Source organism: Hoplias malabaricus, chromosome 5 (assembly GCF_029633855.1).
Source record: "Hoplias malabaricus isolate fHopMal1 chromosome 5, fHopMal1.hap1, whole genome shotgun sequence".
Lineage (NCBI taxonomy): Eukaryota > Metazoa > Chordata > Actinopteri > Characiformes > Erythrinidae > Hoplias > Hoplias malabaricus.
Window position 1 is genome coordinate 55,609,254 of NC_089804.1, and position 14,352 is coordinate 55,623,605.

Here is a 14,352-nt window from a genome sequence, read left to right on the forward strand (position 1 = left end):
CGTAATAGAGAAAAATGTATTAGCTCGTAGTATTTGTACACGTGCAAGAATTTTTATAGGGACTTTGATAGGGAAATTGTATAATGGTTTTGGGTTTATGAATGTTTTAGATACCACGTGACGTTAAACATTGTACTTTCTCCATTGTAACGGTATTTATATTACTGCATTACCCTTGTATGGATACAACCCACTCCCAATCAGGCATATCAATCGTGTACGCTTATAATCTTATGACCACCTTCCAAGAGTGTAAACAATATATACAGAAAGAGAGATGGAATACAGTTGAACTAAAGTACTTCTGTATGGTCAGTAAAACAGAATGGAAAGTGAGTGTAGAACAAGGAGGTGGCAATATGGCTGATCAGTGTATAAAACCCTTCAAATGTTCCACCGCATTAGCTATTCTGTTATGCAAATTCATGTGTATTTCAGTCACACAAGGCAAATACCAGAAATCATACACAACAAATGACAGAATTGTATCAATGAGGACTTTTAATAAAATGTACAATAAAAATGGACTGTCTGCAATCATTAAGAAAAAAAAAATAATTCAAATCAGGAATGCCGATTGGTGTTAGTTACAGGACAAATCCAAAGAAATAATACACACCAAGTGTGTCTAGCTGATGTAAACGACAGCCACGAGACAAAAATCAGCTCATATAATCAAAAATTTAAGTTTTTACCTTTGTCAAGTGGGTAATAATTACAGAAAGGTTTAATTAATGACTGCTTATTTTGCACAACACAGACCTAAGCTCAGACTTAGTGTAACTGGCTCATGCAACGTATAAAACACCTAAGCTATTCTGTTTAAATGGTAACTGCCTTTTTCTAATTTAAAACGGACCGACATTTTCAAATCCACCCTTAACAAGACTGACCCACAGCAGGTGAAAAAGGTGACCTAGTCCTGGGAGGCGGACCTGGATCTGGATCTGGATTTGGAGCGTGATGCTGATTTGGAGCGAGATCGGGAAGCTCGTTCTGGAGACTTGGAGGCGCTCTTCTCCACCGGGGGAGAAGGAGAGCGAGAGGCGGATTTGCAGCGCTCTTCGTTTCCGTTCTCTGCGGGAGAAGCAGAGCGGCTGCGGGATTTCTTGCTGGTCGATTTCTCCTTGGATTGGCCTCGGGAACCTCGCTCAGACTTCACTTTAGATGTGCTCTTGGAGCGGGACTTGCGGGTGTCAGAGCGGGATCGGGACTTGCTGCGAGACTTCTCGGTGCGAGAGCGCGAGTGAGATTTGCGAGCGCGGGATCGGGACTTGCTCGAGGGAGATTTGGAGTGGGACTTGCGGCCAGAGTGGGATCGAGACTTCTGGCGAGACCTGGATTGAGAGCGGTGGCGGCGGGAGCGAGACCTGTGGAGGATAGAAACTTCACTGATCGAAAATTAAGCTGCATTTACTGCAGCGACATGGGGAACCACACCAAGAGACATTAAGCCAAGCTAAAAAAAAATGTAGAGAACCTATAATATGCATACAAAATAAGATCTATACTTTCTTACAGGTCTTTACTGTCTGTTTCAACCAGGACAGCCCCAGAGCCATAGATAAACAGATAGATTCCAGACAGTGTCAGGGTTAATCCACTGCTCACAGCACGTTCATGCAGTAAATCAACCTCAAGTCACACTGCCCACAGCACCACAAAACCTTAACTCTTTAGTCTCTGTACTCTCTGAAGCTTCATTAACTTAATAAAGCCACAGATGTAGTCATGGTTTGTTCTTAAGAACCTGCTATATTTGGTTCCATCTAAAAACAAACCTTTCAGGTTCCTGAATCTATTTATGTGAGTGGAAACACACCAAAATATTTAAATTAGGTGTGTCCTACATTGGTAGAAAAACTGTGTGTTGAGCAGAACTAGTATTAATACAACTTAAGGACACTAAAGTATCATAGATGGTTTTTTTTGGTAACTAATTGAATATTTACATAATCTGAGGTGGCGAGTTTGAGAATCGTGAAGTGAACAGGCAGATAACGCACACAAAGCACCATCATTCAACTGGAAAAATATACTAAAATAACTGCAGATTCCCAGCTGACTTCTTTTAGTGGCCAAACTGCCCTGGGTAGTGAGCACACGTGGGGAAAAATATTCACAAAATCTGCAGTAGAAATGAAAGAGGATTGACATGATCACCTTGAGCGAGACTTTGAGTTGCTACGAGAACGGCTGCTTCGGCGGCTCCTGCTGCGAGAGCGGCGGCGGCTTCGGGACCTACAGGAGAAAGTCAGGTAAATCTCGTCCAACTTGATCTTATCCTGAAGTAGGTTTAGTTTCGGAAAATAACCAAACCTAAGGAAACCATATCCCCCCCCCCCCTCTTTAAAAAAAAAACCCTGCTCTTAATATTGTCTTCATACCTAGAGCGACTTCCAGAGTATGAGCGGCGACGGCGTGGTTTGTCCTCGATCAGACGGATTTTACGGCCATTAATATCGGTACCATCCAGTTTCTCCAGCGCTCTCCGCATGTCAGAGTGTGAGCGGAACTCAATGACCCCCTCATTGGTGCGCTCTTTATGGGCATCCGCATAGGTCACCTCCCCTGCCTGCCTCATGAAGTCCTGCAGGACAAGACAAACTGTAAATCCTACATTTGAAGAATCTCACGTTAAATTTATGAGGATAAATACCAAGATTTTTTATTGTCCTACAGAAATGTTGGAGTAAAATCCATGTATTAAGTGCGCAAATAATTTAAAAGCCATTTTTGTGTACAGCAATCCCTCGTTTTTCATGGGGGATGCGTTCCAAGACCACCCACGAAAAACTAATTTCCGCGAAGTAGAGGAAACATTTTTTTAATGTATTTAACGAGTATTTGGACTTTTAAAACCCTCCCTGTTACTGTTAACAACCAACCCTTTGCATTAAACAGTCGTTCTATAATGTTTTTCAGCTGGAACTACATGTGATATCCCACCAGTTTCTTTAATAGAGTCATTCCTAAGCTGTGATTTAGCGTCAGTAAATTTCACTCGGATGTGGACGTGAACAATACAGGTACTGTACGTACGAAACACTTGTAAATGATATATTGATATGTCAGCAAGAAGTTACTGTGCAGTATGATGCATGTCGTCTGCTACCAAGAAGATGCACTGGGTCTTCTACATTATTCAAATTAATAACGTATAGAATAATAAATGAACTAAAAAGAAGAGGAAAAGGATAATCATAAAGATTTGTGCACTCTTCTTTGCTGACAATGGGCTACAAAAAGCAAAAAATATAGAATTTTATGAAATTTTAATAGATTTAATGAAATATTTTGGCTATTCATCTTTCACGTTTTTTATAGCGGCTATAAGGCCCCCTTGAAAAAACCCGCAAAGTAGCGAATCAGCGAAAGATGAACCGTGAAGTAGCGAGGGATTACTGTAGTGTTTATTTAAAAATAACAATTCAAACATACACATTTATTTTGTCATTATATGGATACTGTTTGTGTAGTAATTAAACCGACAATTGTCATTTTATTCACCCAAAAAAATAAACAAAAATTTAGATTTTTTTGTGAATATAGCATATTTACGCTTCATTATTAGTTTCTTTTTAATGAAAACAACAACTGTCATTTTTAATACTGCGCCACAGTTACCACAAAATGACAGAGTTTTGAGAAAAAAATTAATTACAATTATATATATTTTACACAAAATCCCTTTAATTTTTTTTTTTTTTTAAACACCTAATGCTTTTATTCTCACTTTGTCATCCTCAAAGAAAAGTTACCACAACTGTCCTTAAGCCTCACATCTACTTAGATTCAATGCCTAATAAACTCTATTGTTTCAAGGACTCCGATTACACACTGTGTTTATAAAAATGACTCTTCCCACCTTCAGGTCTTGCCAGCTGCAGCGGCTGGAGAGATTCTCCACGATGAGTCGGTACTCTGTGCGAACAGGAGGACCATATTTGTCCCTGCCTGAGCGACTTCTGCTGCTGTAGCCACCTTCAACAGACAGGAGGATAAGGAACAGCAGCAGTTAGACAACACTGCCCTTCACAGAGAAAGAGTCATTTTAGAATCTAAAAGTCATATATCGCCCAGAAATGTGGGGACTGGCAGCCACTGCTTTCTGGCAGTGTTCTGTTGCTTATAGCAAACCTGTTCAGACTCAGGAAAGAGCCGTTTGCTGCCTCCCAGACAGGGCATTACTATTTGGAACAGGGATATAGAATTCATAAAAACACACACACACAAGGAAATGATCGTAAGCATCTGTCTTACAGCAAAATATAGTACATACATTCACACACAAGACACAGTTTTTCTCCCTTGTATGTACATGACTGACGACATTGAAAAGTAAGCCTAGCCGAACACCTCCCGATCAGAGATTTTTTTTTTTTTTACATCTTTGGCTAGAGGCTTTCCATATCGACAACATAATAACTAGCATTCCTCACCATCACCCCTGGTCTATTGGCAAAAGGCTGCTGTCATCTTGGCTTCCGGTTAGGTCAGCCAAAGCATCAAGGGGCAAAGGTCACACACACATTGTTAGGTGAAGGCCAAGGCCAAACCGGTCAGGTAGTCATCTTAGCCACAACGAACTCGGACTCAGCCTCAGCCCCCACTGGACTCTTTCAAATTGAAACATCAAGGTCTCTGTTACTGTGGCAAATCAAACTGGAAATAAAATTGCAACTTTTAGCATTCATACATAATAACCGACATTTATGTTTCCACTGGGCTACAACATACGCTTGAACAGTAGATATTTAGAATACTAAATCAAGACAGAAAACAGATACATCAATGAAATAACCTGGAGGGTGTATCTTCCAACCTCCAAATTAATATTATAAACAACTGCTAATCAGTATAAAGACGTTACAGGGCAAATAAGTCAGTTTCGTTTTCAGTAATCTGGGCAGTTCCAGTTGTATAAAAAAAGGCTATTTGGCCTAGTTTTATTGTGTGTTTTTTTTAGAAGGGCCATGACTGTGGTGCCATCTGTGGTTCAAGGGTGCATCTTAAAATAAATACAATATGGCAGCATCTTATATTTCTTACATAAGGGAACTACTTTACTGCTTTGTTGTTTTTTTTTGCTTTAGTATTTGCACTGGCATCAAAAACATGCTTTTAGCCTCTAAAATGTAAAACTGTAGACTGATAACATCAATGATCTAGTGTAATCAAGTGTTTCAAAAGCAGAGCTTGGCAGTTTTTCTTGTTCTACCACAGAGAGCCAAACTCAAACAGAGTTTAAATAAATGAGTTTAACTTAACTGTAAAAGCATGCCAAGGTAATAAGTGCATAGTGCTATGGCCTTTCTGTGCACTGGTTTGATCATATTGAATTTATTGGCGAATTGTGTAAAATTAAGCCACTGTTGGGCAGTTTATTTATTTATTATTTATTTTTTTTGATGCTGATAAACACTTTCGCAGCTGGGAGGGGGAAAAAAATAAAATAAAATAAATAAATAAACACCATCACTAAGGCAATACTAGACTCTCTGGAACAAACTTACTGCGGCCCCCTCCATAATAACCTCCGCCACCGTATCCATCTCGATCTCGTCGAGGTCCTCTGGCATGTTCCACCATCACTCTCTCGCCACACAGCTCTTTCCCATTCAGCTCATACACCGCATCATCAGCGTCCCTGGTGTCCTCGAACTCCACAAAGCCATATCTACAGTAAAATTTTATTTTTACATTATGAAAACACACCTTTTAAATCCCAGAGCTGGATGTGAAGAGCAGATTTGTGTTACCACAATGCAACTGTTTACAGAAATGTGAGGTTAGGCAGGTTGAGGGCCCTTTAAAATAAGCCTTATGCAAGAGAGGAACACCCTCAACAATGATACAATACAGTCATTTGCTGTAGAAGACCCCTATAAAAATCCTAAACAGAAAACATGTAGGGTTTCTATGGATGCAAAATAGCAGTGGACAGTTATTTCCAAATTCAGTGTAGCTTTATGAAAGTGATATGAAAGTGTCAAACAAATAAATACAGTGGAATTTGAGTTCCTAACTTGTGTTTATTGATAGTCAGAAAACATGTTATTTCTTACTAATTCAAGGAATAAGGTTTAAAAGACCGTTGGTCCAAATGGCCCAAAGATCCCAAATATCCAGAAAATGGACTAAATTTGTCCACTTTAAACGGGCACTTTGGAAAGGTCCATCCGTCCATTTACCGTTATCTGTAGCTCATTTCACTGGCGCTTTTCCAACAATATGGGCATGTAAGGACACCAACGAAAGGTGTTCAAGAGCCTCTGTAACATGGAGGTAAACAGGGTAAGGACACTCACTTCGCCTGTTTTAGTTGGTGTTAGTTAACGTTAGCTTGACTCGCTAAACTCGGTGTCTCAGATTATACTCGGCTACGTAGCTGCATTACGGAGGTTTATAGTGTCGGATGAATTCGAGTTCGACTTCGATCACATTTACAAGAATAACGGTACCTCTACATTTGAGTGTAGCTTATTGCTAGGCTATTGTCATGAATAATGTTGGTTATTTAGCTAGATACTGTCATAACAGTCGGTCATAACGGTGTTTTACCGCGGCGTTGTTCAGCTGTTGTCCACCAGTGACGTCACGGTCGCGTTCAAGAATTTCCGTAGCGAGCTCGGGTTTTTCCGTCAATTTAATAAAATTGTCAGTTTTAAAGCAAATTAAGCTGCTATTTTCATTTTAATTCATACTTATATCTGTCAGTGACTACAATAATGTCAAATATTCATGGAGGTCCATTAAGTGGTCCTTAGCCTTTAAAAATGCCTACCATAAAAGAAATCAATGATTTTACTTAATAACAACGTCTATGTGGTGTTTTTAATATGTTAGAAAGCTAAATTATTCAGCTAAAACCACGTGCTCATTTTATAATCAGACTTAACCGTTTGTAAGGCTGAGGAACCATGGCAACTGATAATGGAGTATTATTTTGTTTTATGTTTTAAAATTGTTACAACACAGTTGATGTCGACCAATGAATCAGCGTAAACAGAGAGATACACTGAGCCCTAAAGTGCTACTTAGTGAACTGGTTGTATGTGGGATATCAGACCCTTGAACTGCATGTCAAGAAGGCAAGGCACTTACAGTGAAAACTCTTTATCATCTTCCAATGAGAGTTTGACGTCTCACTTAGAGGCTGCTTTGAGAAGGGGTCCTGTTTCAAATACTGTATATAATTATATTTCAATCACTAATCCCATCTACATTAGTTTATTTGACATCACGTACAACATCCATTTATTACTACTACTATTATTAGCATCACTTATTATGAAGGCATACTTATATAACACTACATAATTTCATATAAATCTGAATATTTTATATTAATGTGGAGTATAACAATTTATAATCAATAAATAAAATTAATAAATTAATAATTTAATTATCATTAATACAAGTATATAGAAAATCAATATAATAGTAATTAGCTCCTAGATTCTCTTGACCACTAGGGGGCTACAGTGTACACTCGAGGTCCGTAGTGTGCACCAAGGGGCCTGTAGTGTACACTTGAAGCCTTAAGATATAAACCTTTCAACACGGTCCTCTAGAAAGCCTCAAGACTTTAGAAAGATCCATCTGTTCATCACTTGTTCAATGTGAGGCGTATTTTGTGCAAACACAAGTAACGACTTGTGCATTCCACCTTAAATGTAACAGTAAACCGCTACTCCATTTAAGGTGGAACGGAGCTTTCGCAGCACAGGGCCGATTTAATCTTCATACCATACTATGACTAATACAGCGATTACGTTCAATTAGGGCCGATGGGGTCGTGTACGTTTTATTTTAATCCACCATGAAGGCCTTTAAAAATATTTCCGAGATGCATTATGTAACGTTACTGTTGCATAATTAACGCACAATGTAGCGTGGTAACGGCGTGCTCGGACACAACCGCCTTTTCTCTGAGCCTCCACAACAGTAAAGAAAAAACGGACTGAAACCTTTACCCGTTTTTCAGGTCGACCTCCAGCAGTTTCCCGTAACCGCTGAAGAAGCGCTGGATGTCCTTCTCGCGGACGTGGTAGCTCAGGCGGCCGATATAAACCCGAGGCATGGCGTTAACCGGAGAAACCGGGACAGCCGCGACCAGAAAGAAACAACAGAGAAAAAGAGAAGCCACCGGCAACAAGCCCCAGCTCCCTTTCTCCTCACAGTTTTCAAAAGCGACACAGCGGGGATTCACTATCAAAATAAAGGTCTCCCTTGTGCTCTTACCTTCTACAAATAATACAATATTATGAAGAGAAACGGTACACAGAACCTAGAATAAGTCTTCCCGTTTTAGCTAAGTATAGTATCTTATCTGTGCTTGTCTGCAAATTTGTTTCCTAAGATAAATTATATTGTGTTATTCACTATACTGTCATTGTGTATACTTTGTCTTTATTTATTTATTTATTTTTTATTTTTAGAAATCTTTTTGTGTGGTATAAAGATTTTATGTAGGTTCTGAACACAATAATGCGAATTTAAAACTATTAAATGTGCACCCAGAACTAATACACGTGCTTTCAAATAAATAAATAATTAAATAAATAAATTAGAAAATATTAAAAATAAACTAAAATAAAGAAACAATCACCTTGTATTATATACATATAAGGTCTTTTTTATTATTATTTTTGTGATTAATATTTTCTAATGCAAAAGTTGCATACTGTGTGAAACATTTAACAATTTCTGTAGTGCATTTTTATTATATTATTTTACAGTTTACCATTGCTTTTATATATATATTTATGTGTGTGTGAGTGACACACACTTAGGTCAGCTTTTGTATGTGTTGATGTAGTCCTAAAACAACCAGTCATTATTTATTTTAATAACCATTTATCAACTTCTCCACGTCCCTTAAACATCTTTGTTTGCATTTAGTAATCCAGATATTCTACGGTTTTAAATGAGGCATAACAGGTAATCCAAACACACACACACACACACACACACACACATTGATACAGAGAATAGACAAATAGACAAGCACAGTCAAACCCTGCTCTCAAAAGCTATGAATACAACAACACTCTCCTTGCGTACATAAATATAGTAATTTCAGTTGTTAATAAATGTAAATTATATTAGAGGATTTACATCAAAACCAAAACCAAAGCAAGGGTGGTGCAGCAGGTAGGTGTCGCAGTCACACAGTTCCAGGAGCCTGGAGGTTGTGGGTTCGATTCCCGCTCCGGGTGACTGTCTGTGAGGAGTGTGGTGTGTTCTCCCTGTGGGTGCGTAGGTTTCCTCCGGGTGACTGTCTGTGAGGAGTGTGGTGTGTTCTCCCTGTGGGTGCGTAGGTTTCCTCCGGGTGACTGTCTGTGAGGAGTGTGGTGTGTTCTCCCTGTGGGTGCGTGGGTTTCCTCCGGGTGACTGTCTGTGAGGAGTGTGGTGTGTTCTCCCTGTGGGTGCGTGGGTTTCCTCCGGGTGACTGTCTGTGAGGAGTGTGGTGTGTTCTGCGTGGGTTTCCTCCGGGTGACTGTCTGTGAGGAGTGTGGTGTGTTCTGCGTGGGTTTCCTCCGGGTGACTGTCTGTGAGGAGTGTGGTGTGTTCTGCGTGGGTTTCCTCCGGGTGATTTCAGCGGCAGCCTGAGGGGGCCCTAGGGCCTCGCTTCGCTCCGGCTTCGCTCCGCTCCAACAGAGGTCGGTCTCTGACCTGGAGTGCCTAGTCAAATTGTGGGTGTGTCTACAGAAGTCATGTGATAATGCTGAGAGGCATTTTTTTTTTTGCCATACTGGGCAGAGCTTAGATCACACAAGTCAGAAAACTCTCCCAAATCACACTCAGAGAAAGAGACAGATTGTTTTTCGGCCAGGTTTAATATGATAACATATCCTATGAAATGACTAAAGTTCTCAAGGATTGTGAAGGAAATGTGTAAGCTGTAATTCCCGCCTTTTTTTTTATTCACCATGAATTAAAAGAATAGACATCTGAGGTCCTATTTAAGACCCTGAATTCAACTTACCACCAGAGGTCGCTGTATGGCCTAGAATACTTAATCAACGTATGGGAGTGTGCAAAAGTCATGTGATACTGGTGAGAGGTTTTTTATTTATTTATTTATTTATTTAAATTAAATTGAATTTCACAGGGTCAGGGGGCCCTAGGTCCCTGCTCCGCGCCGCCTTCAGTTCTTTGGTTCTACAGGTTGGAATACATCTTTGAGACAGATCCCAGTGTTGCCATAGACCAGAACATAGCCCTTCAGTATCCAATAACCTTGGATTCATCTGTGTGTGTGTGTGTGGGAATCGGACCGAACTGGCCCTCTTTTACAACAGAGAAACAGGGTCTCCTGGAATGGAATTCAACATTCTAGAAAGATACCATTAGCTCCACAGACCTGAACCAAGACTTCAAAAGCAAGCATCTAGCTCCTAATCCTGCCCCAAACAAACAGGTGGCCTCCATAGACCAGGACCATGGCTCTTTATGTGAGAGGTGAAAAACACACAAGAGCAAAAAAAGATTCTGACTTACCCCATAGACCTGGCTCAGTAACTCTTCAAGATGATCCCACTGGCCATAGACTGGAACCAAGCCCTCTCAGATGTGAGTGGATTGAATGGAAAGTCTCTTTTTTAACTTCAGACGGATTCAGTTATTGCCCCTTACTGAATGGACCTGGGGTAAAATAAAAGCCCTTTTAGACAACAAAGACCTGGAAGTCTCCAAACAGAACCCAACAGATTCCACAGAATAAAACAGAACAAAAACAGCACATTTCGTCATCACAGAAAACTACAAATCTCCAATGAAACAAAAACAATTCATAAATAGCTAATGAACTTTACAATCTACAAACAACCCTTGTTTGCAGCATTCATTGTGTCAAAATTGTAAATCAATCAAGCAATGAATAAAACAGAAATCTCTAAAACGCATTTACCCAAGAGAACCCAAATTCAGCCTCATCTAAAGACAACAGCCAAAATAAAATGGAATCCATCTTTGAGACAGATCCCAATGTTGCCATAGACCAGAACATAGCCCTTCAGTATCCAATAACATTGGATTCATCTGTGTGTGTGTGTGTGAGTGAGAATGGGACAGGGATTGAGGTGGAATTGGCCTTTTTTTTTACACCAGAGGGCATCTGAACTCCAAAATTGGGTTCAGCTGGTTCTACAGGTTGGAATCCATCTTTGAGAGAGATCCCAGTGTTGCTAGCTGACCATGCATTGAGCTGATTATATTTGGATAGTGCTGGACTCGTTGCAGGTGGGTTTTTCCCCTTATTTCTTTGGTGTTTTGTTTTGTTTATACTATAAGTAAAAATGGGCCTCAGCTTAGCTTAGCTTTGTTAGCATTGTTATACTCGGTGTTAACCACCAAGTGGCAGTGCACCTTTTCAATGTTCTTTTGCTATAGAAATGTATAAATTGGATGATGTAGTTAAAGATTGAGTAAGTAAGGATATGTTTTATAAGGGCATGGTTTTAGTTTTTAATATTAATAATAATAATTAATACAATTATGAATATACAGGGGTTGGACAATGAAAGTGAAACACCTGGTTTTAGACCACAGTAATGTATTAGTATGGTGTAGGGCCTCCTTTTGCGGCCGATACAGCATCAGTTCGTCTTGGGAATGACATCTACAAGTCCTGCACAGTGGTCAGAGGGATTTGAAGCCATTCTTCTTGCAGGATAGTGGCCAGGTCTCTACGTGATGCTGGTGGAGGAAAACGTTTCCTGACTCGCTCCTCCACAACACCCCAAAGTGGCTCAATAATATTTAGATCTGGTGACTGTGCAGGCCATGGGAGATGTTCAACTTCACTTTCATGTTCATCAAACCAGTCTTTCACCAGTCTTGCTGTGTGACACAGGGAGAACACACCACACTCCTCACAGACAGTCACCCGGAGCGGGAATCGAACCCACAACCTCCAGGTCCCTGGAGCTGTGTGACTGCGACACCTACCTGCTGCACCACCGTGCCAGGATGCAACATGTTTATAAAAAAAATAATAATAATAAATAAAAAAAATTTAAAAAAAGCCCCAAACCAATAACCATCCCGGCCAATCACTGTCTTCATTTGTACTTTATTACCAATGCACTGGTATTAACAATGCATTTGTAACACTGCAAACAGTATCACAATTATAATACATTGCAATTTAATCTCAGTGTCAGTATTTTCTCCATATCACACAGCCCTACATGAAAGTAGTGTTCTGCAGGAGCAGGCCCATTTGGCACCTTCATAAGAGGATGATAATGTCCCCACCAAGCTGTACTTTCCAACTTTCCAACTGGAGTGTTAAACGATCTTTTGGAAAAAGTTGAGAAGAAGTGTCTGAGACTTGCAGCTTAGGAGCTGTTGCATTCCCAGCTAGCAAGGTAGATCTGGGCCGATTCTGGCTCAGGCTCGGCACTGTCGGCTGGCTGATATCTCGGCGTTAATGCGGCACCCTGTATTTGGCCCAAGTCCGGCTGCACGTTGGCATTGTCGGCTAGCTGAGCCTCGGTGTGAATGCGGCACGCTGCATCTGGCCCAGTTCCGGCTGCACGTTGGCACTGTCGGCTGGCTGAGCCTCGGCGTGAGGGTCCCTGTTGTCCAGGCGGCCATAGATGAGGATACAGCTGATATCTCCATCATTGTTGAGAACAGTGAGGTATTGACAAAGTGTTACAACACAGCAGAGGCTTGCAAACTGTTGATGGAACTGATGTGTGCCGTGAATAAGTGTCAAACGTGTACTTCCACGGATTTGAGGAAACTCAAACTGTTTTAAATCTACAGAAGTCATGTGATACTGCTGAGAGTTTTTTTTTTTTTTCTTTAATTAAATTGAATTTCACAAGGTCAGGGGGCCTAGGGCCCTGCTCCGAGCCCGCCTGAGTCCAGCTTGCTCAGGGTGTTCTTGGCTTTGGAGAACCAACTATGTTTCTCAACGATGGTGACTAAAATTTTGAGTCTGAGTTTAGTCTTTTTTCAGGTGATTGGTGTAATGCACTCTGGTCTCAAAGGAGCAGAGAACTAGATCATTTCAGGCTGTCCAGTTTGCCTCACCCGCTCAAAACGTGTCAACAGTGGGTAGTCCTACTGGACCCGCCCACACTGGGCGGAGCTTAGATCACGCAAGTCAGAAAACTCTCCCAAAACACACTCAGAGAAAGAGACAGATTGTCTTTCGGCCAGGTTTAATATGATAACATATCCTATGAAATGACTAAAGTTCTCAAGGATGGTGACGAAAAGGTGTAAGGTCTAATTCCCGCCTTTTTTTTTTTTATTCACCATGAATTAAAAGAATAGACATCTGAGGTCCTATTTAAAACACTGAATTCAAATTGGCCAATAGCGGTTGGTCTATGGCCTCGAGTGCTTAATCAAGTTGTGGGTGTGTCTATAGGAGTCACGTGATACCACTGAAATTTATTTACTTATTAAATTCTGGCTTGTACAGTTTGCCTCTCGCTCAAAAGAGCAGAACATGTCAACAGTGGGTAGTCCTCCTTGACCCGCCCACACTGGGCGGAGCTTAGATCACGCAAGTCAGAAAACTCTCCCAAATCACACTCAGAGAAAGAAACAGATTGTTTTTCAGCCAAGTTTAATATGATAACATGTCCTATCAGATGACTTCAAATGAATTCAAATCACTGAATTCAAATGGCCAACAGAGGTCGCTCTCTGGCCTAGAGTGGCTAGTCATATCATGGGTGTGTCAGAAGGGTGTATGTATGTTTCTAGAGAGGTTTACAAGCTTTCAGTCATTTCATCCAGTAAAACTGACTTATCCCATTGTCCGATAAAATTAAACTGCGCTTTGAGAAATTTAAAAAAAGGCAAATTTATTCTCGATCATTGGAATAAGCCATTTTCACTAAACTAAGGGAAACTATCTACAAAAATATAATATTCTTGATGACAATATTTAAAGCCACGCCTGAGAGCAAGGAGACGGTGGACCACTGTTGACCCTCTGAGGGCAAAGTTGGAGGTCAACTCGTGGACCTCTGGTGATTAAACAGAATTGTTTTCCTTTGGTTCTTTTGTTATTCTTTATAAATAAGATGAGTAAATAATTTTAATCAGCACAGTGTCAACATTTTCATCATTTAATCATTTTATATCAGGCTTTTACTCATTATTATATCTCTCAGAGTTGTTGGTAATATTTGTATTAGTGTGTTTTCCAGAATAAAAGTCCCTATGAATGTAAAATATGTCTGAGGAGATTAAACATGAGTTATATCCGGTACAGGACAGTGATCTGAGGGGTCCGATGGTGGACCAGCAGTGGTCTACAGTCAGTGGTGTGACTTTTTAACGCCAGTGGACCGATATATGCTCACTGTCTGGGAC

The 14,352-nt window shown here is 40.4% G+C and overlaps 1 protein-coding gene across 2 annotated transcripts; it reads right to left on the minus strand.

Annotated features, from left to right (window-relative positions):
- Window positions 1-491: 491 nt before the first annotated feature.
- Window positions 492-8,199, minus strand: srsf6a (serine and arginine rich splicing factor 6a). Of its 2 annotated transcripts, none has more exons than XM_066671583.1 (6): window positions 7,980-8,199; window positions 5,517-5,680; window positions 3,869-3,984; window positions 2,388-2,590; window positions 2,164-2,241; window positions 492-1,370 (listed from the first exon to the last, which is right to left on the minus strand). In XM_066671583.1, exons 1-6 carry the CDS (start codon window positions 8,084-8,086, stop codon window positions 917-919), a joined length of 1,122 nt encoding a protein of 373 aa, XP_066527680.1. In that variant the 5' UTR covers window positions 8,087-8,199; the 3' UTR covers window positions 492-916. The 2 variants fall into 2 exon arrangements, with proteins under 2 accessions (XP_066527680.1, XP_066527681.1); XM_066671584.1 differs by having other exon boundaries at window positions 492-1,337; window positions 7,980-8,198.
- Between the last annotated feature and the right edge of the window lie 6,153 nt (window positions 8,200-14,352).